The 26,187-nt window shown below is 40.2% G+C and overlaps 8 protein-coding genes across 8 annotated transcripts; 3 read left to right on the forward strand and 5 right to left on the reverse strand.

The window, feature by feature from the left end:
* Nucleotides 1-1,072: 1,072 nt before the first annotated feature.
* rpl6 (ribosomal protein L6) lies at nucleotides 1,073-3,811 on the reverse strand. Its single transcript, XM_056729703.1, has 7 exons — nucleotides 3,727-3,811; nucleotides 2,735-2,884; nucleotides 2,483-2,581; nucleotides 2,228-2,371; nucleotides 1,616-1,664; nucleotides 1,354-1,538; nucleotides 1,073-1,252 (listed from the first exon to the last, which is right to left on the reverse strand). Exons 2-7 carry the CDS (start codon nucleotides 2,882-2,884, stop codon nucleotides 1,100-1,102), a joined length of 780 nt encoding a protein of 259 aa, XP_056585681.1. The 5' UTR covers nucleotides 3,727-3,811; the 3' UTR covers nucleotides 1,073-1,099.
* Nucleotides 3,812-4,346: 535 nt separating this feature from the next.
* Nucleotides 4,347-8,605, reverse strand: acaa2 (acetyl-CoA acyltransferase 2). The gene is made up of 10 exons (XM_056729446.1): nucleotides 8,507-8,605; nucleotides 7,912-8,078; nucleotides 6,672-6,800; nucleotides 6,475-6,591; nucleotides 5,975-6,122; nucleotides 5,717-5,892; nucleotides 5,469-5,598; nucleotides 5,288-5,358; nucleotides 5,051-5,205; nucleotides 4,347-4,769 (listed from the first exon to the last, which is right to left on the reverse strand). Exons 1-10 carry the CDS (start codon nucleotides 8,520-8,522, stop codon nucleotides 4,685-4,687), a joined length of 1,194 nt encoding a protein of 397 aa, XP_056585424.1. The 5' UTR covers nucleotides 8,523-8,605; the 3' UTR covers nucleotides 4,347-4,684.
* A 194-nt stretch (nucleotides 8,606-8,799) lies between these two features.
* mrpl40 (mitochondrial ribosomal protein L40) lies at nucleotides 8,800-10,371 on the forward strand. Its single transcript, XM_056772718.1, has 4 exons — nucleotides 8,800-8,940; nucleotides 9,038-9,115; nucleotides 9,476-9,631; nucleotides 9,831-10,371. The coding sequence occupies exons 1-4, from the start codon at nucleotides 8,885-8,887 to the stop codon at nucleotides 10,138-10,140; spliced, it is 600 nt and encodes a 199-aa protein (XP_056628696.1). The 5' UTR covers nucleotides 8,800-8,884; the 3' UTR covers nucleotides 10,141-10,371.
* On the reverse strand, nucleotides 10,321-12,122 carry c18h22orf39 (chromosome 18 C22orf39 homolog). Its single transcript, XM_056772720.1, has 3 exons — nucleotides 11,953-12,122; nucleotides 11,155-11,322; nucleotides 10,321-11,039 (listed from the first exon to the last, which is right to left on the reverse strand). The coding sequence occupies exons 1-3, from the start codon at nucleotides 11,971-11,973 to the stop codon at nucleotides 10,908-10,910; spliced, it is 321 nt and encodes a 106-aa protein (XP_056628698.1). The 5' UTR covers nucleotides 11,974-12,122; the 3' UTR covers nucleotides 10,321-10,907.
* Nucleotides 12,123-12,219: 97 nt separating this feature from the next.
* On the forward strand, nucleotides 12,220-17,463 carry gle1 (GLE1 RNA export mediator). Its single transcript, XM_056772715.1, has 16 exons — nucleotides 12,220-12,458; nucleotides 12,631-12,873; nucleotides 13,218-13,382; nucleotides 13,501-13,649; nucleotides 13,948-14,008; nucleotides 14,160-14,414; nucleotides 14,529-14,757; nucleotides 14,842-14,951; nucleotides 15,040-15,109; nucleotides 15,189-15,331; nucleotides 15,636-15,826; nucleotides 16,173-16,302; nucleotides 16,407-16,511; nucleotides 16,605-16,687; nucleotides 16,895-16,958; nucleotides 17,064-17,463. The coding sequence occupies exons 1-16, from the start codon at nucleotides 12,345-12,347 to the stop codon at nucleotides 17,130-17,132; spliced, it is 2,181 nt and encodes a 726-aa protein (XP_056628693.1). The 5' UTR covers nucleotides 12,220-12,344; the 3' UTR covers nucleotides 17,133-17,463.
* Nucleotides 17,464-17,608: 145 nt separating this feature from the next.
* Nucleotides 17,609-19,139, forward strand: si:ch211-51h9.7 (uncharacterized protein LOC558400 homolog). The gene is made up of 2 exons (XM_056772719.1): nucleotides 17,609-18,261; nucleotides 18,938-19,139. Exons 1-2 carry the CDS (start codon nucleotides 17,910-17,912, stop codon nucleotides 19,090-19,092), a joined length of 507 nt encoding a protein of 168 aa, XP_056628697.1. The 5' UTR covers nucleotides 17,609-17,909; the 3' UTR covers nucleotides 19,093-19,139.
* A 211-nt stretch (nucleotides 19,140-19,350) lies between these two features.
* seta (SET nuclear proto-oncogene a) lies at nucleotides 19,351-22,839 on the reverse strand. Its single transcript, XM_056772716.1, has 8 exons — nucleotides 22,530-22,839; nucleotides 21,633-21,690; nucleotides 21,301-21,443; nucleotides 21,064-21,167; nucleotides 20,866-20,979; nucleotides 20,622-20,792; nucleotides 20,283-20,402; nucleotides 19,351-20,005 (listed from the first exon to the last, which is right to left on the reverse strand). Exons 1-8 carry the CDS (start codon nucleotides 22,600-22,602, stop codon nucleotides 19,982-19,984), a joined length of 807 nt encoding a protein of 268 aa, XP_056628694.1. The 5' UTR covers nucleotides 22,603-22,839; the 3' UTR covers nucleotides 19,351-19,981.
* Nucleotides 22,840-23,086: 247 nt separating this feature from the next.
* Nucleotides 23,087-25,418, reverse strand: zdhhc12a (zinc finger DHHC-type palmitoyltransferase 12a). The gene is made up of 5 exons (XM_056729467.1): nucleotides 25,191-25,418; nucleotides 24,903-25,039; nucleotides 24,731-24,826; nucleotides 24,429-24,595; nucleotides 23,087-24,167 (listed from the first exon to the last, which is right to left on the reverse strand). The coding sequence occupies exons 1-5, from the start codon at nucleotides 25,273-25,275 to the stop codon at nucleotides 23,852-23,854; spliced, it is 801 nt and encodes a 266-aa protein (XP_056585445.1). The 5' UTR covers nucleotides 25,276-25,418; the 3' UTR covers nucleotides 23,087-23,851.
* Between the last annotated feature and the right edge of the window lie 769 nt (nucleotides 25,419-26,187).

Here is a 26,187-nt window from a genome sequence, read left to right on the forward strand (position 1 = left end):
CTTTTCACGTGAATATTGTATGTTCTGCATTACGTTCAATTTCTTAAAATATTTCTTAAATGAACGTGACGTAGACCCTTGTTTAAAGGTGTGCTGTTGGCTCGTTGAATCGGCGTTATACTGTAATTTACATGGCGAGTTCGCCAGTGTGAACGCGGCTCTCACTAAATCCTTGGTGTTTCGAGTCTGACGTCATCACGCAACCGTGTTTTTTGGTAATTTTTTATAACCATTGGAAGTTTAGATGGTCAGGTTATGGTAAAGGTTTCGTAACACTTGAAACACCAAAGATTTAGTCAAAACCAACAAGGCAAGCCACGCCCACTGATCTGACTCGAAACACTTTTAGTGAGAGCTGCATGAACGCACATTGCGATCAGAACGACTCGCAAACAAATGACTCATTTGAACAGATTCGTTTGAAATGTTGAAACTTTGCAGTCAATAGTTAATATTAAAATCAGCGAATCATTCAAAGATCAGTAAACCACAAGAGAACGGAGGATGTGAATGAGATCGGCAAATTTAGTAAGACATTTACTTTTACCCTGTGGGCTGAAAAGCTTTATTTGATTTAAAAACATTTCTGTTTTGTAAAATTGTACATTTTGTGTTATGTAAAGTGTTTAGCTAAGCCACTTTAAGGTACAATTGACCTGTGCGCCTGTTTGTGTGTACAAGATAAGGATGGCATAACCTCTGCTTCATTTTTATAGAAACGCTGATGGAGAATATATCTTCACTTAGTCATATTTTTTTTTGGGATGAACAATTGTTTTGGTGAATTTACTCCACACAGAATCCAGTCATAACTTAATGTGGTTATAAGCCTGACTATCAGTGGGACACGATATAAGATATTTTGAGACATGTCTCTATGGTTTTGTTCATTCAATAAAAGCCAATGTTGTTAACATTATTCTATATACATTTTGTGCAAAAGAACCCGAGTCCCACAGGTTAGAAATGTCACTTTGGAATCTTCATTTTTGGGGAAACTGTGCCTTCAGGCAGAGAGGGTTTAATCCCTCAGTATCTCACACAAATTCAAACAAAGAACAACTAAGAGAACTGAGTCAACACAGATTTTATTTGCATTTTAGAAAACCAGTTTATGTGGGAAAACTCCATTTGACAGACAGAACTTGGATCGCAGGTATCCTTTCAGCTGAGGAACCTTCCTGATCATGGGAAGCAGCTGAGAGTCCACAGCTTTCTGGACTTCCTTTCGTTCTTCTGTCAGCTGGTACTTCTGCAAAACAAAGACAACCACGCTTGAACGCATTCACACCCAATTTGCAGACGAATCTGCCATTTCCAAGAGCCAAACCGCCATTCAATAACAGGGTTTACCTCCTTCTCCGTGTCAAAGATCTCTCCCTCCTGGTGCTTGGGCCTCCTGAGCTTCTTCTTCTTGAAGTAAGAATCAGTCAACGTCTTGGGGACCTTCAGTCCAGAGATGTCCACCTTGGTGTGGGTAGCAATGCAGAACTTCTGGTGAGCTCTACGCAGGGGAACCCTGTTGATGGCCAGAGGACCTGAGAGAGACAGATTAAATGAGTGGGAAGCACACAGACACTGGGCAGACCATCATTCAGAGAGGAAACAGGCTCACCAGTAACGAGGAGGAGACCGGTGCCCAGCTGCTTGAGGAAGACCACACGCTGTAGAAAAAACAGACACCGTTATAATTCAAAGCAGATCTTTGGCAAAGAAACAGAACAAGAAAGCACAGAGGAGCTTCTGATGTAAATCTTTCCAATGCAAAGATCAAGTGCATCTTGTTAACCCAATTCTGAAGGATGAACGTGTAGATAAACAGTTAACAAGTGTTTGTGTGGGAGGATTGTGTGCAGGTCTGTGTTGTGCTGGTCAGTTGTGCATGTAGGAGTTTCATCTGTCATGTGGGTGCAGGGCTGTGAACGGACCTGTACAGGTGTGCGTCGGTGTATATGAATGTTAATGCAGTCTTGTTTTCAAAGCTCGGGCGTTTAGATGCTGAAGATTGTACAAGAGTGTGATAGTGTTTCCCTGTTCTTTTTTAGGCTTTCGTTCAAGTCACAGCCATAAACCTCTTTGCTATTTATGGCCGACTAGAGCAGTGGCAAATGCATTCGTTTTCGCTAAACTGAAATTCTACAACTAATCTAAATAATCATTGAACGAACGTATAAAATAGCACCACAGGGACTAAAATTCTGATTTTACAGAGCATAAGTGTGTGTACCTTGCCACGGTGGCGTCCGGTCAAGAGGATAAGCACTGTTCCAGGGGTGATGGTTTTGCGGAGTCTCCTGGTGTGTCGACTGAAGGGTTTGACACCGTGACTCCTCAGCTTGCGGGACACATCTTCTGCGGGGTAATAACGGGGCTGGAAACACACGGCAGATGACATGATTAGCAAACAGAAACTATACATCTCAAACACGGGTGCTTTTTTTCGTATTAAAGTTTGTGAATACAGAGATTTTGGTCGACTCACCATTTTACGCAGTTTGACGACACGGGTGCCTCCATTTTTGTCTCCACCGACGGTCTTGGTGACGGTCACAGACTTCTTTTCCTTGAGTTTCTTCTCAATCTAAAAAAAAACGTCTTTTTTTAGAACACTGCTACTTAACTGCTGGAGAATCTCACACATCGAGTCATGAGACTCTCTCAAGTGATAATGAAGTCTCATTTGAAAGTTATGCAACATGGAGGAAAAAAAACTCCCCGAGCTGCAGACGCTCACCTTCGTCACAGGAGCTTTAGTCTTCCTCTTGTACATGGCCCGCCGAGCAGACATTGCCGACTGGGAATAACGTCCGATGCCCCTGGCCAGGACCGGGTTACGGCTCCCGTGATGCTTACGGGCAACCTTTTTCTTGTCGCCCTCTGCCATCTGACATATTAAAACAAGTGTTAAAAACTACACACACTGTTATGCACAAGACACAGGATTTAACCGATAAAAGTCAGTTTCATCTTAAAAGTGTCCTGCCTATAGAAGGACAATCCACATTTATACATGTATATATTTAATAGCTCTCCTGTAACTCAGTGGTTAGCGCATGGCTCTAGTAAAGCCAAGGGTTCGATCCCAGGCATTGCACATACTCAAACAAACGTAAAGTACGATGCATTATAAGTCGCTTCGAATAAGAGCAACAGCCAAATACATAATTGTAAATATGTATACATTAACTCCTGCAGATCTATACGTTACTGACAGTCCCGATCATAACTACTGTGCACAACTACACCAGAACACGCTGACGTACACAAACACATACAGACACACATTCTACCATTAAATTAACTGTTAACACATGAAGCATTCAATCACAAACAGTATAGCATGAGGTTGCTTCAACTCAACGTGACCCACTGTACCGCAGCTAACATGCTAACACGCACATACGAACATATGTATCTGCTTTTAACGTTATTTTAGAGCTCTACTGCTTCAACGACATGCTTTTACAGGATTGCGATGTCTTTATTATGAATATATACACACAGACGCGACTTTCTCCTCAAACAGATCCAATATCGGGCCTAGCCGCGAAACGATCGGGGAAAATCTTGCGCTTAATCACACGGAACACTCAAAATATTTACTAATACTGGCGCTGAATATATCAGAATGAGTTAATATATGATCGAGAATGAAATACAACGATCAATTTAATCAGATTCACACAGATTGAGTTTGGATAAAACAGACATGGAAGCCACAATTACCTTCAGCTAGAAAAAAAGACCGACATCCGGGCATTTGACGTATATATAGCGTGACGTGCTACGCACGCGTCGATGGTACTTCCGTCATTTCGGTCTTAAAGGGACATGCGCCATTGAATTCATGCGGGATCAACAGCGCTCCCAATCGACCGAAATATAAATACATAAATGAAGACGCGTTAGAGACTAAATTAAACAGTGTTCGGAAGCAAAATAGTATATAGCAATGTGCATTTGCTTGTCAAATTAATGTTTTTAGTGGGGGTTTTTGTGTTAGTTAGAAAGCATTTCTTTCTTTGCATTTACTCCAAAACGTTAAACAAACCTGGCCTGTGAACATGGTACTAGTAATACCATGTATATATAATAAAATATTTTTGTAAGTGTACAATACGTGCACAGGAAGAATTTGCACTATTTTGACCTTCTTTGTACAGTGCTCTGAGGTCAATTCTTCAGAGCTCAATACAGCTAAAACCAGCTGTTCTTTATAACAAAACAAAGAAAAGGCTGACAAAATAAGAAATTATGCAACCTAGAATAATAATTGAATATTACAGATCCGAGTATTCTACAACGTACTTATTGATAAGAACAGCAAAGGCTCTGGTAAGTAAATGTGATGTTAAACCCAAATTTTATTTAGACATGATTCTATACAAAAGAAAATAAGATGGAGTATGTGTTGTAAGCAATGGAGTGAATATTTCACAGACTGATAACCAGAGACCAAAGAACAGCAAGGCACATTACAGTATTAACATCCGAACATAAAGACAGTATTTACCATCACTTTCTCAAGTCATGTTTTAAAGCATTTACATACAGTTTCATGTAATTCTTTTTATAATTAATCATATTCCCGTTCTCTTGCCTGAGGAAGAATTTATGATTTAGGACGGTGTGCAATTATGGTTGATTTATGTGTGTCTCTTCAGTATTTGTGTATTAGTTCTTCTCAGTGTGTGTTTTCCAGGATGATGGCGATGCCCTGTCCTCCACCAATGCAGGCTGAGCCCACTGCATACTTTCCACCACGCCTCCTAAGAGCAAAAACAAACACTCATCACAAGACTGAACGTACTAAAAATACTATAATGCACCGCAGGGATTAAACACCTGCTCACGTAAACGACATTCACAATCCAATTCACTACCTTCATGTGATTTACTCGTGTTATTTAATATTCCAGCAGAAAGAATTACATGATTTAATTAGAAATTGTTTCATGACAGTGGGGGATTTACATGAAAGTGTTTTAAGAAATGGTTCAGTTTTGATGTTAATATGAAGAAATAATGTAAAACTGTAAGAAATCCAAACCTGAGCTCATGCACAAGGTGTGCAGTGATTCTTGTCCCAGAGGCTCCGAGCGGATGTCCAACGGCGATGGCGCCTCCGTTAACGTTGCTCTTCTCAGGGTCCAGCCCTAAAGCCTTCGCCACCGCCAGATACTGAGAAGCAAACGCTTCATTCACCTGCCAGACAGAGAAACACATCTGTACCCACTTCTCACAGACAACATGAGCTGTAAAGTTCCTCTAGTGCTACAGAATCTACCTCCACCAGGTCCATGTCTTTGAGAGAAAGACCGGCCTTCTTCAGCGCTTCTGTGATGGCAGGTACAGGCCCTAGGTACATGCAACATATTACCTCATTATTAAACAAACGACTTTAATGAACAGCTATCATACTTTCCCAACTGAGAATGGAATCCTAAGCAGAAGAATGGAATGCTCACCAATTCCCATGATGCTTGGATCACAGCCAGAGATGTGATACGAGACAATTCTAGCCAATGGAGTGAGGTTGTGTGCTTTAAGAGCGTCCTCGCTGGCTATAACCACAGCAGCCGCCCCATCGGATACGCCCTGTGTGAGGAAGGAAAATTAACAAACCACAAAATGATCAGTGATTAGTGTTCAAACTCAACCTTCCCATTATCATGTTTTCTTCATAAAGTTCCAATTCTGTAACAGTTCTACCCACAGAAGCATTGGCAGCAGTGACCGTTCCTCCTTTCTTGAAGACAGGGGGCAGTTTTGCCATCTGCTCCAGTGTGGTCTGTGGACGGGGGTGTTCGTCTTGTGTCATGGCCACTTTGCCTTTCTTGGCTTTTACATCGATGGGTGCAATCTCAGCATTGTAAACGCCAGCCTCATGAGCTGCAGTAGAGAGAGGGAGAGAGAGGTGTGTGTCAGTGCTGTCATGATGTACTGATGAGCAGCGTGAGGTCGACACACTCACCCGCCTTCCACCTCTGCTGTGTCTGATAGGCGTACTGGTCACAGTTCTCGCGTGTGATCTGGTATTTCTCCGCCAGGTTTTCTGCCGTGATGCCCATTGGAATCTTGATGTGTAGATCTGTCAGGCCTGCCCACAGCGTGTCCTCCAGCTGATTCACAAACACTCACGTCATGTTTCTCAATCATAATTTATTCTCAATAATCCGCTTTGGGACACACAGGACTCACGCAGAGCTCAGGAAATATTTTTGATTAGCTCTATTAGAATATATTTTCTAAATATGGTCTCACAGTAGACAGTGTGCATTCAATTAAATTTCATTTATATATCACTATTCACAATGTGCATTGTTCAAAATCAGCTTTACAGTAGAATCTGCAGCTATATCTTCAATCTGCTGTCATGTGATGTAAGTTTAGCATTAAATACTGAGTATTGTACACTTAGCATTAATGCGACAAAGTAGTCCGTCTTTTGCTCTTGGTTGTGCAAGATATTACCTTCAAGTCAACTCCAAACTTGGTACCGAAGCGGATGTTCCGGACGGCGTAGGGGGCTTGACTCATGCTCTCCGACCCTCCACACAGCACGACCTCTGACTCTTTCAGCCAGATCTCCTACACAACACCACACAACTGATAAGCAACTCATAACTCACATGTAGAAATGATCTGTTTCTGTTTAATCCGGCTCTTGCCTGTGCTCCATTGATTATGGACTGAAAGCCTGACCCACAGAGGCGGTTTACAGTCAGAGCTGGTACTGGAATCGGTACGCCGCACCGCAGACCCACGTGACGTGCGATGTAGGGGGCATCTGCAGAGCTCTGCATGAATGAGAGAGACACATTCACAAAAATGACTTTCTTCACCATGCTCTTAATGACAAACGATAACAGTGACCATAATGTTGGTCAACTTTTTTATTTCTGCCAGTAGTGTTTTCAAGCATCGCATTGTATAATTTGTACAAAATTGTACAGATTTGTAACTTAATATCAGTTACCACCTTAAAGGAGTAGTTCACTTTCAAAATAAATTTTGATGATAATTTACTCACCTACATATCATCCAAGATGTTACTGTATTTGTTTCTTTAGTGAAAAAGAAATGAAGGTTTTTGATGAAAACATTACAGTATTTTTCTCTTTATGGTGGACTTCGATGGACTCCAAATGGTTGAAGGTCAAAATGACAGTTTCAGTGCAGCTTCAAAGGGCTTTAAACCATACCCGACGATGAATAAGGGTCTTATCTAGTGAAACCATCCATTATTAAAAAAAACAATGTATATGCTTTATAAACACGAAAACTCGCCTTGTTCTGTCTGCGATGCGCGTTCATGACTTCACAAAATACGTATTTACGTTGAAAAGATCACGCTGACGCAGGCGGAAGTACGGAGTCAGTGTTTACAAGTTGAACATGCAAGTTTTCAACGTAACTACGCATTACTTCAAGTCATGAACGCGGATCGCATGACAGAGCAAGGCGAGCAATTTGATTTATAAAGCATACACATTGTTCTTTATTTTTAAATGACCAATCGTTTGCTAGAGAAGACCTTCATTCATCATCTGGTATCGTCCTTTGAAGCTGCACTGAAACTGTCATTTAGACCTTTAACCGTTTGAAGTCCAGTGAAGTCCACCATAAAGAGAAAAATCCTGGAATGTTTTCATCAAAACCTTCATTTCTTTTCGACTAAAGAAACAAATACATAAACATCTAAGATGACATGTGGGTAAGTTAATTATCAGGAAAATTTATTTTGAATGTGAACTGCTCCTTAAATAGGGCTAGGAGGTATGAAGGTTTATAAATGTTAACCTTAAAGGTGTAAATTAAAGTCTGACATGGTGACATCACTATCTCTTGAATTACTTGTGACCCTCCCCTAAGACTTGTATAGGTCAGAGGTGGCGGTCACTCTCTTACCTGCATGACATTTCCCATAACGACACTGTTGACCAGCTCCGGGGCCACATTCCCTGCGGCAAGAGCGGCTTTAGCAGCATGTTCAGCGAGATCTGTAGCGCTGTGGTCCTTCAGAACACCTCCATACGTGCCAAACGGGGTCCTCTTAGCAGAGACTATAAACACACCTGAACACACACACACACCTATAAAACATACTATACACATGATCTTATAATGCGTGTCAATGAAATCACCTTCACCCTACTTTTGTCAATGGTGCCTTTTCATTGATCGAAGCTGGAGTTGTTCCAGTGATTGTAGTTTTAGTATTTGTTTCTATTTTAATGTGGTTGTTAAGGCTAATGTGATTTAGGATTTTGATGGAGGTAAAAGGTCATCTAACTGTGCAACTCGTGGATATATTTACTTGCAGTGAAACGGCAACATTAAAAAGTCAATAAACTAAATTAATAAAATAAAACAACACAACACAAAAACAAAAGTGTGACATTGAATTTCAAGAGCAGACGATTCAAAACAAAGACAAACTCAACCGACAAACAAAGCGTCCGAGCAGTTTTATAAATATATTTTGAGATAAAAGTTAATTTACCTCTGAGGAGAGACATGATGATGTTGAATTTAATATCGATCGTTTAACTCGACTGACTGACTTGACTGCAGACACCGTGTGAACTTTCACCCACTTCACTTACAGCTCAACATTCAAATCACAACATTCGACACAAATTTATGAAAAAAAAAAACTTGCACAATACACGTAGGCTTTCTTTAATAATTATAATTTAAATGTAGAAAATATACTTTACTTAATTGACACCGGAAAATGAGGGGACGCAATATATGTGGAAAGTGCATATGTATGAACATACGACAGTTAATTCTCAGCAACACACATTGGCCACCGGAAGCTGAAGTGAGCGATTGATTTCACATCGCTGATGTTTGTTTAATCGTTGTTTTTATAAACATGGCAGGGATTGTGTGTCGTACATTAAGCCGGGTCGTATCGAGTCAGACATCATGGTATGTAAATAATCTTAAAGTCACATGCATGTAACGGTAGAATATACATTTATGTCTCGCAGAGGTCACAGTATTAATGACTGATATTCTCTTACAGTTGCAGTCATGTGGTGTCTGTTCGACACACTCACTGGTTCACATCAATTCTTTCTCCAAAAACCTCTGTGCCTTTAAGGTTTGATCACATACAACACTTACATTTAAACAGAATAAATGACTAGTTATTTGCAGAAAAGTATGACCAGTGTACAGTGATGACATGTGATGCTTTTTGTTTAAGTTATAAATTATACATTGAACTAGTTTTTAAATCTACTACTTATTAGTACATTAAAACAATTATTAAAAGCTATCTATGTTGTAAATTAATCTAAGTAAAATGATTGTGAAAGTATTTTACACTGTACAAAGATCTCATATTCATATGATAACTGCAGTTATATTGTGTGGTGTTTTGGCAATAACTATATTATTTTGCAAGGGTTGAAAATAGGTTGCATGTTGTTTAAGAGACTGTTTGCCATGTACTCAACAGAGCAGAGCCCAAGAAGAAGAAGAAGATCGACCCACGACGGGAACAAATGATGAAAGAACGTCTGAAGAAGAAGCTGAAAAAGTTAGAGAGAGTTCCACCAGAGTTGATTCCCATTGAAGACTTCATCACTAGTGCCAAGTGCTTTGATGAGACCAGGTAGTTTTTTCAGACTAAACTTTCCTAAATGACTTTTTTAACCCTGGATTCAGGCAACTTTTATTCCTGGGTTTATTTATTTTTAAAGTACACAGGACGACTTGTTAATTATCTCTGGAAAAAAAGGAAAAGTTACGCAGTTTACATTACCTAGTTAACTATGAAATGAGCTTTTATTAATCTCAGTTCTTTTTTTCAGGGTGCGAGAGGTTCCCAAACTCTCATTTGAAGAGACTGAGCGTAGAGCACTTCTACTGAAACACTGGTCCAGATACAAGTTTTCGCAGCACCAGGCTGAGATGGCTGAAATTAAGGAGGCGTTGGAGGCCCAGAGACAGGCGCTGGATGAGTTGAAGATTGAATCAGAGGACCTTTACAAAGCAGCAATCGCACCCGATACTGATTTATTCCCCTTCCAGCATCAGGGCCCCTGCTACACACCACCAATTCCAAACTACGAGGCTCCAGATGGCAAATACAATGACATTACACGAGTATACACCCAGTGAGGGGTATTTCAGGTGTGTACAGGTTCAGAAGAATGAGGACTGGGCTTTTCGGAAAAAAACACATCAATATAATGAAGAACAGCTTGGAACATTAAAACGTTTCTTATCTGTAAATATTCTTCATGTGTTTCATAAATTCATTTTACATGAGAATATTTATGAGACAGACCACAGACACAGTTGGGTCATATCTGTTATTTAATAAAGAAAATCAAACAGTTTTTTCACAAATATCGATGTGGTCTTTTTTCTTTTGGGTCACAAGATACCGCATCTACCTACAGATTCACTTTGATTCCTGTGACATAATAAAAAAGGGTTGTGAAAACAATAAAAGTGATGCAAAAAAGGCTGAACATTCATCATTTCATGTTTTTATCTTAACATGCTCGTACAAAAGAAAAAATAGATGATTACTTAAACAACCAACAAAACGTAGATAAATCAGTGTATAATACTAAAACAGAGATTTTTAGGACAAATGGAGAAAGCAAAACTCTTTCAAATGTTTGAGTTAAAGAGAGTCATCAAATGCTTCTGTATTATATTCATCCTAAGACTGAGCTGTTCCGCATTTGTCTGTAAGCACCTCAAAACAGTAACAAATAAATCCAGAAGAGTCAGAGCAGGAAAGTCCTGGCTGAAATTACTGAACAACATCATCAGAAAGATCCGGAGATCAGAACTGGAGGTTCATTTATTTCTTCATGGATTAATTGTATATAACACACTCATCAACAGTCTCGTGTGATCTGCACTGTGTGTGTTTAAGAGTCTTGCGATTTATCCTGGTTGAGTGGCAGGTGCCAGTCGGCAGGAGGAGTCTGACGAAGCTCCCAGACAGAAGAGAACTTTCTCTCTTCAGCCACACGCTTCCTCTCGCTCTTCTGAAGAGATTCCTGAAGAGGAAAACATAAACAGAGTCTTCAAAGATAATAAGTAGCAAGTGCTCGGTCATTGAACATTTTATTTAAATACTGTTTTGCTGTATAAACAGCCAGTTCCTGGCCAGACCTTAAAATGTGAGCTGTGGTTCTTTTCCCACTCTTTACAGGAGTTATAGTCCACCTTCCATTGTTGACAGTCTGAAACTTTTCCGTATGTGTAGTACTCATGAAATCTGTTCCATAGACTCCTGCAGTGCTTAAATTCACTCAAGTAGACATCACATTCACGTGGTGGCTGTTTCAAAACATACAAAAAAGCATTATAATGAATGCAAATAAAACGTATGCAGAATGACACAACTAAACAACTCAACAGAAAAACCCATAAATGGTGGAATTTTGACACTGACAAAGACATCCTTACCTAAAGTATAATAGTAAAAGTTCTTAATTATAATTTGTGTTAACCATGATTTAACCACAAAGACTTCTGATTTTCTTGTACTAAACTATGGTCAATTTTCATAAGGGACTTTTAACAAAATATCAATATCATGGAACTGAACTATTACCATATTCGTATAAAATATGAACAGCCAACGTGACAATACTGCAGTGTGCTTTAATATTTACTGTAGTGAAGTTTTAAAACAGTATAAATATTACAGTATACTAGAGTATTTTCAATATATCCTGCTGCTAAATACATGCCCAAAAACTTGTGTTTATATCTGTTCAGATTATAAGCGTCTATTGAAATCCTGACCACACATCAACCAATCTCATAGTGACGTCAGGATCTGACAGCTTTACGCCTGTTATGTTTGTATACCAACGTATATACAATAATAACAATATTTGGAATACAACCAAGAAGAAGTGCAGGTATTTTATACAGTTAAATGAGAGATTATATTAAATTTACCCTCCAGTTTGACCCGTCCATACTGATCGCTCTTCTTCTTCTGACGCATTACAGCAGTTTCGTCACTGCCATCTACTGTCGTCATTAAACAACGTCACACGGATATTGACATTTCGTGTGTTATAAATATGAAGCTATAATTTAATCATGTCTGCTTCAGGTTTAAACGCGTGTGTTACCAGTATTTTGGATTTTAGTGTAATATTTGTAAAGTTTGGTCGAGTCGAACGCATCCATTATCAACATTCTTCGCTTATATTTGTCCTCCGTACTTTTATTTTGTAATCTGGTCAGGTGGAAGCGGAAATACATGCCGGCGGTTTGCGCCTGTACTGCAGTGTGTGTAGTTTAAAATCTATTCATGTGGTCACTTTTAGGGAAATTAATTTCATATGCATGTCTCCATAATGCCGTCTGAAAACCTGCGATGGGATACTTTAGATGCTTTGAAAAACTCTACGAAGGGAAAACTGAAATACAGCTCAGACTGGCTGGAGAAGGAAGAGGTTAGACCTGCAGTCAACAGACAGTTACACTTATTTTAGTATTTTTCCATTTTTTTATATTCTTATAATATCGCTTGAATTTATTACCAACAAAAATATAAATAAGTCAATAAACAAAGGCTGCTTCGCTGCATTCATATTTGTTGTCTTGATTTTCCTGCGTTTATTTCAGGATGTCCTGGCAGGCTTTACTGAGATCTCAAGTCTGTCGCCTCTATCAGGACAGATTCTAAAGAAACTGACTCCTCGACCCCGAGTGAAAACCTGCTCTCTGATCTCCTCTGTTCGGGATACGAGTCCATCTTTTTCTGAAGATGTTGCTATCTTCGGTTCTGTTCCCATCAGCCCCAGGCCGATCTCATCTCCAATCTCTCCAATAGCAGCCTCCGTCCTTGGAGAGGAAGATGAAGAAAAGGTGACATTATAGTTTCATTATATGCCATATCTGACCATATGAAGGTAAATGGTTCACACTTATTTTGTAGCCCAGGTTCTCAACGAGATTCTTTGGAGGTGTCACAGGACAAAATTAGCAGCATAAAAGTACTAACGTTTATGCTAATAGAATAGCAACAATAACATGTATATAATTTATAACTAGACGAGTGTAATAAAGCTATTTATTCTTTTCATACAGGAGTTTTAATTATGTAATCTATAATCTGACATTTGTCAAATTTCTGACCTGATTGTTTTGAGACTGATCATATTTGTCTGGCGCTGAAAACGAAAAGATCTGTTTTTGACTTTTTATGTCAGGACAAAGAGGGGACACAAGGAGAAATAGAAGATGTTCATGCCGTGGGTGTCAGTTCTGCAGTAAGCGTCAGCTCCCCTCCAGCGATGTCCGTCCTGTCGCCCAGAGCCACACAGGTGGCGGGCTGCATCCTTATGTGTGAAGAGAAACACAGAGCCAGAGCAAAGGTGCTTCACTCTCAACACTTCATGTGACCATTTGACATTATGTGGAAGTAGCATGTTTAAAACTATAAACAACATTAAGATGACACACTTTCTCTCTCTCTGTTTGTCTGTATCTCAGGCGGAGCTAAATCTCAGGCAGGAACAGCAGGAGCATCTTGTGGCGACAGTGGCCGGCCGAGGGTCTGAACAGCTAAAGCGTTTTGATGAGTTGATGGCGCTCAAGCAGAGGCAGGAGCGTCAGAGCATTAGGGACATGATGGAGAAAGAGTAGGTGACCTCTGACCTCTTGCTCGCTCATGGTAATTAAACCCTTGCTTCTGTTGTTGCCAGCACCAGCAGGCACTGGCAGATAGCCAGATAACTGAACATTGATTAAATATTAATAATTGTTTGATTAAATTGATATTTGGAATACGTTTATAATATCTGTATCAATTTGTTTCTCTTTGTGGCATTTTTGCCCCATTAGCCGACTTAATGTCTGACCCTGATTCGAGATTATGATGTTGAAGATTGTATTTAATGCTTTTGAATAACGCGATGAGTCTCTGTGTCACCTTTAAAGGACCCAGGAGAGTCTTGGCCGTCAAGAGAAACTGCGAGAGGAGCATAGACACAGAATGAAGGTGAGCGTTTGGATCACTTACATAATAAGTGAGGTTCCAGGTTCAACACAAGTTTCATTGCATTTTGTCCACAAAACATCATTTCAGAGTTCAAAAAGTAGACCTCGGGTCTTCTGAAAGCGTTTAGTGACCTGCATCTGCTCTGTCACAGATTCAGAACCTGCGTCTGCGGGAGGCGGAGCAGCAGCGTCTGCGGGAGGCGGAGCTTGAGCGCCAGAGGCAGACGGAGGGCAGAGAGAGACTTAGAACGCTCAATGACATTCAAGAAAAAGTGCTACAGCTCAATCAGAAATTACAACCAGCTCCGGCCACACAGACAGGTCCCATCCCTAACCACGCCTCCTACATCACCAGCGGTAACCAGCTCTGCTCACAGGTGTCAGAGGTGGTGCGGACCACCACAGAGGTGCGTGACAAAAATGTAGTCATTTTAATAAAAAATCACATTATTTTGGTAAGAAGTCTTTGTATCACTTGTATCGTTGTGAGGATGAAGAGCAGACTTGCGTGTGTCGTTCAGGGTGAGTACCCCAGCGTGGTGGACATGGCGGTGGCAGAACAAGCGCTGCAGGCCATGATGACACTGGTCGGAGATCTGCAGGACGAGAAGGCGCAGGATGCTGAGAGGAGGAGGAAGGAAGATGAGGAAGAGGAGAAGAGGAAGAAGCAGGCTGAGCTGGAAGCCCAGCTGGAGGAGCAGAGGAAGAAGACTGCAGCGCTGTCCGCTAAAGAGAAGACCAGACGTGAAGGTGAGAAAAAACCTCCTGCGTGAGATCATGTCCAGTCCTGCTGTTTTAAAGCTCTCTGAACACATGCTTTTCATCTCCTCTCAGGCCTGCAGATGAGAGCAGACAACAGCACTTTAGTATGGTGCATCGGGCTGCAGGACTTTGCAAAACAGTGTGCTGAGTCTTTTGAAGAGCTCAACAGTAAAGACAAGCAGGTTAGAAGTCTTCCAGCTCTGTGTTCAATGAGGTGTTTGGAAGTGTCGTGACGTTTATTAATCGGTTTTATGTTGTGAATGCGTGCAGACAAAGAATTTAAAAATGGATCTTCAGAAGGCTGCAACGATACCTGTGAGCCAGATCGGATCTACATCAGGTGAGACAAAGTGACACGTGCCAGCAGCACACAGTGATGTGTATGAGATGTGTGGATTAAACCCACTGCGTGTGTTCAGGCTCTCAGCTGAAGGAGATCTTTGAGAAGATTGACAAGCTGCTGTCGGGACGCACGGTGATGTCCGGTGGAAAGACAGTGTGTGCATCCCATCATCGATGTGGGCAAGATTTTATCAACTATAAACTGGCAGAAAAGTTTGTGGTAAGAATTTGGTGCCTCATGGTAGAAAAACACACTGAATTTGTTTCTCGTGATTCTCATGATCTAGAAAATCACTTCATATGAAGGCTGATTGATTCGCATTACTTTGATGACACCCGGAAATTGTGTTGTTAGTGAGCATGTTTTTTTAATTGACGAGTTTGAGAAACATTTGTGTGAATGTGTCATTTTTGTTTGTGTAAATGTATCTGAAATATGGAAAAAATAACTCTGCAAATGAGGTTGACTTGATGAGATTAAAATAATAATATTAAATAATAATAAATAAACCATGCATTTGCAGAAACAAGGAGAGGAGGAGGTGGCATCCAATCATTTAGCGGCGTTTCCCATTGCTGTCGTGGCGTCGGGCGTGTGGGAGCTTCATCCTAATGTAGGAGAGCTCATACTCGCTCACCTGCATAAGATGTGTCCGTATTCTGTCCCATACTATCCACCCAAGCAAGAGGGCATGTCTGTGGAGGAACACCGGAGGTGAGAACTAGCAAAGCTTGTGTACCTGACATCTGATCAGTCTACTCGAGTCTGAACGAGAAAAAACATCTGTGGTTTGTAGCAAAACTAAATTTGCTAAATGAGAGCCCTTAAACACAGGATGTGATGTCATGTGCTGTTATCGTTTGTCTGTGTACACACATCGGACAGATAACTTTGGCCATGCGGTGTTAATCTTGAAAAGTTTAACTTCACATTCACTTCATGTTTTTCTTTAATTTATTTCATGAATATCTTGATCTGCCCTCAAACCATTTTATATTGCATTATAATAATATTATCGTTATAGCTAGTTGAAGCATTTGAAATGTACCTTGCCCAACAGGATCCTGGGATATCGCGTGGAAGACTCTAAAGTTGAAGAGCAGGATAGTTTTTTAAAGAGGATGTCGGGAATGATTCGTCTTTATGCGGCAATCATCCAGTCGAGATGGCCTCATACTAACAAACAAGGGGTGTGTGGCATTAAAAACACATTCTTCTGTTTAACATGATTGAAATTAGCTTGTGACTTATCTGATATGTAAGTCACTTTATATCTTCTGTGCTGGTTCAACAGTCTCATCCGCATGGGTTGAATCATGGCTGGCGCTGGCTGGCACAGACACTTAATATGGAGCCGATTGCTGATGTCACCGCAACAATGCTCTTTGACTTCCTGGAGGTAGATTTTCTTCTGCAAGGAAGTTGATAATGAGATTTACACCCCGTTTTCACTTTATAAAAATGTGTCTTTGATTTCTTTTCACCTGTGGAGGTTTGTGGAAATGCTCTAATGAGGCAATATCGAAACCAGTTCTGGAAGCTGTTATTGCTCATCAAGGAGGAATACTTTCCAAGGTATTTATGTCTTTAATGACAACATTTATTAGACAATTACTTAGAGAAAAACTTGAACCAGGGTGTTAGGAAGTCACATTATGATCATAAAACCTAAGATAGACAGTTTTGAATGCAGTTCCTCAGATAAAGAGTGTGGTAACAAGAGACTTTAGTTTTAGACTTGTGATTAACATGGTTCAAATGCAAAGCAAATCTTTTCCTCAGAATTGAAGCAATCACAAAGTCCGGTCAGATGGGCTCTGTCACCAGACTCAAGCAGTTTCTAGAGGTGGGCATCCTTACATTCGTAGCATCAGTGGAATTATGCATTCTAGATCTTAAAATGAAGCAGTTTGGTACTCAATGCTTGTTCTGTATGTCATTCCTCACACAGAATTCTTTGAGAACCAAGCAGATTTCTCCACCCACTGGCCAGTTGGATCATGGCTTCTGGAGGTCCTGACCCTTTTGATATCAACCAATCACATGCAACAATGTGTCTGTGCTACGCCGAAGAGCTAAACCTTGCTGCTGCCCAATGGATTAAATGTGCGCCTGCACGAGAGTTGAGGCATTTTGCATTAACGTTCATTTTTATTTTATTTTATCATCGCTACCATTCAAATAAGTATGCTCTGCTGTTTTTAAAATGTCTAACTGTCTTTCATGTAACCAATGTATCCATCCCGTCTCAAGGTCATGAAAATCACTGCACAAAGATGATGTATGTCACATTATGTATAGTTGTAATGTATTGTATAAAAATTAAACAAGCACGCCAAGTGCCAAACACACTTTTACTTCTCTGATCTTGTTTTCTAATGCAAAATAGCCACCAGTTAATACTGTCATTCATCCGGCCTATAGGGGGCGTATACTCTGTTTTGAATATGCACTCAAGTTTGTGAACCTTTTGAGCTGTAACCGTTTGGAAATGTGATCTTTATGCTGATTTAGTTGTTAGCAACACTTGTTTATTTAAAAATCCGAGCTGTTGTTTCAAGTTAAATTAGAAGCGCGCAACATGAGCAGTGTTCGACTTTAAAGGGCGCGGCTGCGCAGAGTGATCTAAGCTTGACATCAAAATATCGCGGGAGCTTTTCGTTTCGCTGTGTTCTCGTTCACTCTCGCGGTACTTCAATGTAAAAGGCCAATCGATCTGCGCAGCGCAGCGCGTGTAATCGATCCCTATTGTTGCTTGAGCTGTCTGCGGAGTGACGAGGGAACTTTCCTCTTCAGGATGAATTTCACGAAGTTTTCGTGGGTCTTTGCGCTGCTTTGCGAGTGGGTTCGGTCCGGTGTCGCTTGCTCGGGGTTGCTGCTCTGCCGGTCATGCGGGCACGAGGTGGCGGAAGACGCGGACGTGAGATTCGTGCCCAGCCGTCTGGCGCTCTCGCACCGGAACGACACGGTGATCGGCGGGAAGCGGGTGTCCGTTCAACTCTTCGAGAATCCTCAAGGCTTTCGTTTCGACGTCGTTACTTTTAAGAAAGCGGACGTTCTGAAGCACTGGCCGGCTGACAGCCACTTCTCCTGGTATCCCGGTTTCTCGTGGACGGTCGCCACCTGCCCGCGGTGCAAGACACACATGGGTGGGTTTCCAGAAGTCTGTTTAATGTGACAAGTTATCAACAAATCCACTGTGCTGTTGTAAAATCACAGATGTGAATAAGTAACTTATTAACTGTGGTAAAATGCATCGACACGGTTTTGTCTTCATGAACCTTAAGATACTCCAAACCTTATTTATTGCATAGGTATTACTGCAGAATAATTGAGTATAGTGCAGTAGTTATACTATGATATTGTATGACATTATACTATAATAGTACACTACAGGTTTTTTTCATGTGTGGTACAGTAGTCACGAATTGATCTTAATCTCATTACAGGAACCATCGTTTACCCAATGAATATGATATTACAAATGGTAATCAAAATTATGGCGTGATAAAACCGTGGTCATTTTTTATTAAGGATTACCTAAATAAATATATACCACCCTGTTGAAAAAATCCTGGTTTTAAAATAATCTGCCAAATTTATAAATGAAAATGGCAGTCATGGGAATTGTTTTTGTTTTAATTGAAGCTACAATGGTTTCTGATGGCAATGTGCTGTTGATGGGATGTTAGATAAGAGCCAATGTGGAATAAGACCCAAAACAAACTACATTACTACAATGTGTCATTTTTGCCATTACTATTTTACACGTTATAATGCTGTGGCACTTTTTGTGTAGTTTAATATTGTTGTCTCTTTGTGAAGGTTGGGCATTTCAGCCGAGCGAGTGGCCTAGCACGGTGACCCGGGAAGAGTTCGAGGGTTCCGATCAGACGTTTGTGTCCCTCATAGCTGACAGGTTACTGCAGGAACACTTTGCATCCACACTGCTGATGACACCCAAATCTTTCAGAAGTTGACCACACTTTATGCCATTTAATAAAGTTATTTTTATGAGAATGTTTAATGTTAGTAGAAAGACTGGTTGTGTTTCTGACAGAAGTTAAATAATATGTCCCCTTTAGGTTTCATTTAAAAACAATCAAAGGAAAGAAAAAAACCCAAAACATTTTCTTTGCCACTGAATGAATCCCAAACATGGTGTTTTATTAGAACAAAAAACTAAACGGTTTAAAGTTTATGATAATACAGGCAGTGAGGTACAAGCATGGTTAGGCTACTGTTTTTTGAGAATTTTATTTTCTTTATCAAAAATGTCATTTCAAATCTGGTGGATGTCTGTAAAACAAGACGAGATAAAAATCAAAAACTCCTCAATGGTGCCACATACACCCTCTCTCCTCAGCCCCCCTGAACAGATACGGTACAAGAGGATAACACGACAGATTTCTACCCGCTGATTAATCCATGAAGGGTTTAAATATGAAGAATAAAGTAATGAAACCCCAGAGAGTGCTAGAGCTAGCATATCACTGCCCACCATGGCTTCTGTTCAATTAACCACACAAAACTTTAACAGGAAGAAAATTATACATATTTGTACATACATATATTTATAAAAAACAAAAAGAAAACTATTCGCAAGTCTACACCAGATGGATGCTGCCGATACTACAGTGTTTTGCTTTTTACCTCGAAATGCATTGGGAATTGAGATGGTAAACGCCACGTCGGCAGGATTTTGCAGTCAGTTTATTGAGTCTGTTCGGGGAACTTCAACATGGCATGTTCAGGACAGAGGAATAGATGGAGCTCAAAACCAAAAAACTATCTGAAGAAGCATCCTGCTCCCCAAAGAAAAGCCAAAGAAGCTTGGGACTGGGATGATAATTTTCTTGCATTCCAGCTTTAGTCATCCTCACCTTCATCATCCTGTAACAGAACGAAATATAAATGAGCATTTGACCTGGTGGTCATGGGGACTTAAATATATGAATAAAAATACAAAACTTAACTGACAAATAATCTAGTTATTATGCTTTGACTTGATGTAAAAGAAAGAACATCACCATATTGTATAAATATTGAATAATTTAAGGACTATTTTTTATTTCTTTATTGAAAATCAGAGAACAGGAAATAAAGATTCATAAATCACTTATGTTTAACAGTTAGGTGTTGTGTGCCATTAAATAAAGGAATCACATGCCTCTCCATCATCATCCTCTTCCTCTCCGTCATCTTCACCCTCTTCATCAATATCATCCAGCCCTTCCTCATCTTCCTCCTCATCCTCACCCTCACCTTCCTCATCATCCATGTCTGGGACCTGTGTGCAGTCGATTAAACACCAGATATGGTTTAAATGCAAATCAGTTACACAGAATTTCCATTCAGCTGCTCAAAAAGGAAGAATTATCCCCCCACAACATTTAACTGACTGGAAACTTTATTAAAACAAAGCAATGCAAATCTACAAATGACTATACTCTCGCACAAAATGACAAATGCTGCTGTTTGAGTGTGGAAATTTCCAGACAGGCCTCACCAAGTAGTACTGTAGAGGATTCGGCCAGATGTCGTCTTTGATAACTTCTCCCAATTCGTCCGCCCCTGAATCTGCATGGTCTGTAAACCAGGTGAAGAAACTCTCTGGTTCTTCATGTTGTCTCTTCTTTCCAGCTTTACTCGGTGTCTGACTGGACCGGCTTGTGAGGTCCTTTAAACGAAGCAAAGTTTGACATAAGAACAAAGATTTTTTACAGCCATGAGAGATAACGAGTCACACAAACCTTTCCCGGCTTCCATTTGATCTCGGTTGATTTAGAGGTGGGGTCTCCGCTTTCATTCAGGTGAATTTCTTTGGAGAGGACTTTGTTCTCAAAATACATGTTTTCATCAAAATACTAAGAAAACACAAACAGACAGCCAGTTTTGAGAATTGTAGAGCTTTAAGCCATGGAAACAAAATGAAGATCACAAATCCTTACAAAATCTATTCTGTAGCCTGATTTGATGTCTTCAAACTCTGTGACCTCTACCCTGGTCAGATAATGCAGTGCTTCCTCATCCTCCTCGCCGAGAAGAGCTGAGACTACACAAACAAATGAACAAGTGTTATGAAAACTCACTCATAAAACAACAAGATTTGTTAAACATCACAATAAATTAATGAGAGATGCGAAACACAATAAAACAAATGAAAAAAAGTTTGAATTGGACCTCACCTTGTGGATGGTTGACGAATGTTGTGACCCAGAAGTTTGGTATTTTGGCTATGAGTTCTGATCTCTTCTGGAAGAACGGCTGGCGGAGTTTGTTGTATTTCTGTTCGACTTTGAGAATTTCTTCACTGGCTTGCTCATTTAATCTGGACATAAGAGGAAAACAGTTTTCAGTTTCTCCTTCACAGGCATTGTAAGAACTTTTCCAGTAAATAAAATGTCCATACGTAACACTGACCATTATTTGAAAAATACTAAATAACTTTTCTAAACTGGATATTACAAAATTATCTGGACTTTGATGAAAAACACAATAGATTCAATGGCATTCATACCTGTCAATTTCATTCTGTACTTCATCAATGTGCTCGATGGCTTCTTGTTGCTCTTTTTCTAAACGAGAAGACACAAAACGAGAAATAAACAAACAGTGATATGCAAAGCACTTCTTCAGAGCCGAACAATAATAATACATCACAAATCAGGACTTCTTTCCCAGTAATATCTCAATTTTCACACTTTCTTTTTGCGTTTTCTCGCATACGTGCATTGTTGCCTTGTACGACACAAAACAAATACGTAACGTTAGAAATTAAAGAAGCATTAAGCGATAGGCTGGCTTAATTATTGACTTGTGTAGTTTGTGTGAGGTAAACGCAATCTGATGCACTGAGATCAGACCGAGCCGCGCGGATGCCGCGTGGTTTAAATGTGCACACAATCACTTTTCCTTCCGCGACCTCATGCTGCACCTGTTAATCGCCGCGAGCCCAACGCTCTCGGTCAGCCGAAGCCTATTTAAATTCGCTTCGGCGTCCTTTCCTTCATCGTTCGTCATTAGAAGCACATGCACGCTAACGTACATCATGGCGGAGACGCGGCACGGCTAAGCTAAGGCACAACAATAAAGCCTCGCGCGGCTGCTTCCGCTCAGCGTGTTTCACGCTCTTTATTCACAGGCGTCCCCACAACGAGCTGGCCGATCGCGGAAGACAAATAAACTCCCGCGCGACGCAGTTTGAAATGCAACGGCTTCAGAGTTTGTCATAATGGGGCTTTGTGGCGCGGACGGCCAGAAATCAAACATGGCCTCCGACAACGACCGCTGCCGCGGCCAATCATTACCGCGCCACCGTCGCCATAACCGAGACCCCGCTCATTATACCAGGATATTATCTATCGAAAATGTCAGAAAAACAACGTGAAAATGGCCGCCGTTCGTCGTCACTTACCCGAGGTCTCGTCCGCTCCGTCGTGGTTCGAGTTCAGTTCCTTTTTACTGACTTTAGCCGCTGAGGCAGACATGATTTCACTGATCACGACGAGAGTTTTCAGTGAGAATCGAGGGATGTGTTGCAAACTCCTCGAGGCAGAAGGAGGTCGTTCTCCTGTAACCGGCTCTGTGGATATTTTCTTATATTTAGGAGCAGAACACAAGTAAGTAAGCAAGCCCGCGCTCCTGCACGCACACAAACTTACAACGAACGCAGATTCTCACGCGCTCTCTTTCGGACAGAACGCGCCCCGCATGCTCGAAAAATGAACTCCGCCCCTTCGAGAACAACCCGCCGCGCTCGACGCTCGTCCCCGATACTGCGTTCTGATTGGGCAGTGCCGAGGGATCCGGGGCGTGGCCTGGAGCCGCTACTGAAAGGGCGGGATTTCGACGCAGCGCTCATAACATGTCACCTAATGAAAGTAAAATGGTTGTAGACAACATACATAATAAAAGCACAGTCAACTTATTTAAACTTTATTTTTTAACCCCATTAAAACTGTGCAGACTTCATTTAAAATTTCATTAGATTTATTTCGATTTTGTTATAATAGCCAGTAACACTTCACAACATTAGTTGATACAAAAATTACCATAAAAAGTCAGATGCTCCAGCGTTGCCTTTGACCCAACACAGAAAATATGTTTTAGATTGCTCAGTTACTTCCAGAAAATTCAAATCGAATAACAAATTGTTCAAAATATTAATACGTTTTTTTGTTAGGTTCTGGCTCATAAGAATTATTCATGTGATTCACTTTCACATCCTTCAGAACCTCAAAGAAACTTTATCTGCAAATAAAAAGTTCGGTACAAAAGTGTATTTAGTCAAATTTAAAAAAACACCCTTGTAAACCAGTATCAATAAGGTTTAACAGAATCTTTGTAAACTATAAAACTGTCATTATATGAACAGAACCACTTGTTACAGACGTAGAGTACATCCTGCAAGTATTAATAATTTAATAGAAAATAGAATTAAACAAATGTTACTTCATTAAAAAAAAGTGCAAAACCATAATAGCGCCCCAGTAATTAAGGAACACAATTATTAATGCATACTTATGTTATAATGTTGTACACTTCCCTGCATGATTTATTTCTTTTAGAATGACTTGAGAACACAATTTCTTCTCCTGCAGTACTCAATAATCACACACTAAAAAAGTTTAAAACACCATCATGCTTCTCTATTGAGCCTTAGGAAACCCAATCAAACATGAGCTACACTGAACATCAAATGCCCATGAAATCCCACCAGAGCCCACAGTTTTTCTTTCATACAGTTCCATTAGTGTTCCTGATGTAGATTCTTTCCCACGCCACAGTTCCACAGATACAAAAGAAGTCCCACAGGTTGCATATCACCCCTCTGTCAAAAGGGTTGTCCTCCCTGTCACAGTGTTTGAGGTACGAGATGCGGTGTTGTGACATGAACTCAAACGTGGTGGTGTTAACGGACGCCAGGTACACATGGATGCACAGCAGAAGTAACGCGACCACAGAGAACACTCCTGTCAGTCCAAGTGCCCCGAGCAGAAAGCCGTTTTGGGTGAACCACTGCTGCCAGGTGGGGGCAAAATCGATGGCAGACCTTACAGACAAATACACACACAATTATACACTGATATTAGTATTATTAGGTTTTAAAATCAACATAAGTGTAAGGACAAATCATTTGATTAAATTGCTCTATGGTTCGGTAAGGCTCTGATCCAAACAGAATCCTATCATACTGCTCGTTTCATGTTATGCTGGAGACTATCACACTGCATACTGCCCACTAATGAATACAAATGTGGGAACAAATATAAAATGAGAAACACCGTATATACAGTATGCTACACACACTCACCAAGCATTCTGTAGTCCCCAGGATAACGCAGCAAACTGCACACACAAATACAGCAGGAACCATTTGTGGTTTCTCTCTCCAACACAGTTGTCAATCCAGGGGCAATGATGGTCGAAACGCCTCACACAGCGCTTACACATTTTACAGTGCTTTGCCCTCATTGGTTGCTGGTCAACATAAAAAGAGAAACAAGAAAGATCACTGACCAACTTGGCCAAAATGTTCATCTTATTGTAGAGTAACTGGTATATTGATGTTTTCATGGTCTGTACGCCAAACAAAGTACAGGATTATTGAAGCACCAGTAAGAAACAATAGCCACATCGCCGCTGCTTGAGGGAACTCTGCTCTTGAGGAATCATCTTTTCCAGTTCTTCAATTCTTTCCACGATGGTTCCCTTAAAGAGACCAAATGTCAGTCATTATTTTATTCACTGTTGATTTTTTCTGATTAAGCTTTTGATTTCGAAAAACCTTTGTGTCTTGGTCAGACAAAACAAAACCAGGATCCATAAGAGACACAGTGAAGAACAGCAGCACTGACAGCAGAACTAAAGAGCTGAACATCAGTGGCTGTAAGAGATCTCCTCTCTGTTGACACTTCCGAAGATCTGCATACAGTAACGTTAAATGTCATGAGCAAACACACATAACGTCAAAGTACTGGGGTTCATTAATGATTTCATGGTATTTAAATGGTTCTTAAAATAATGCATGATTTTAATGTAACAGAACCTTATTAAAGAATCAAATAATTTTTACCTGTGTTATGAAGAAATAAGACTAAAACTGTGAGCCAGGTCAGTATCACATATACAGTTCGAACTAAACAGCCTGACCCAAACATGATTTTTTAATGCTGGCTTGCGTTATAAATAAACATGTAGTCAATATCAACATAAGTTATTATATCTGCAATTAAAACACTTTAGATATATTTTAAGCTAGGTTTAACCGACTCTTTGGCCGTGTTATTAACATTTCCGGATGCAAGCGCTTGTTCAGATTTCATAATAAAAGCCCAGATCGGCGTTAAGGCGAGTAAATGAGTATTTATATTAATACTTTTTAACTACAGTTTAGTTTTTAAAATATAATATTCAAAGTCATCATTCAAATATTATTCTTTTATTTTTACTAAGCATTAGTTGTTAGTGTATTTAAATAATTAAAATACTGACCTATTCAGTACTACTAGCATGGTAGCAGACATGTAGATTTAAAGGGATACTTCACATAAAAATGAAAATTCTGTCATCGTTTCACCTTCGAGTTTTTCCCAATGTGTATAAATGTCGTTGTTCTGATGAACACAGTGAAAGATATTTGTTAGAATGCTTATAACCAAACAGATCTCAACACCCATTGACTCCCATAGTAGGAAAAAATACTTGAAAACAAAAGAAGATATTTTGAAGAATGTAGGACAAAAAACAGTTCTGGGGCATCTTGACTGCCATTGTTTTTTTCCTACTATAGGAGTCAATGGGTGTTGAGATCTGTCTTGTTATAAGGATTATTCCAAATATCTTCCTCTGTCTTTATCCAAACAAAGACATTTATACACATTTGGAACTGATCGAAGGTGAGTAAATGATGACAGAATTTTCATTTTTGGGTGAAGTGTCACTTTAAGGGATGTTGTGCAGCTTGCAGCGTTTACAGTAAGACTACAGATGGCAGTGTTCTTTCACCTATTAAGAACAACGATTTATACGCGTCTGCAGGATGGTATCGTGATATTTAATGAGTAAATTAT

Source organism: Triplophysa dalaica, chromosome 18 (assembly GCF_015846415.1).
Source record: "Triplophysa dalaica isolate WHDGS20190420 chromosome 18, ASM1584641v1, whole genome shotgun sequence".
Taxonomy (NCBI): Eukaryota; Metazoa; Chordata; class Actinopteri; order Cypriniformes; family Nemacheilidae; genus Triplophysa; species Triplophysa dalaica.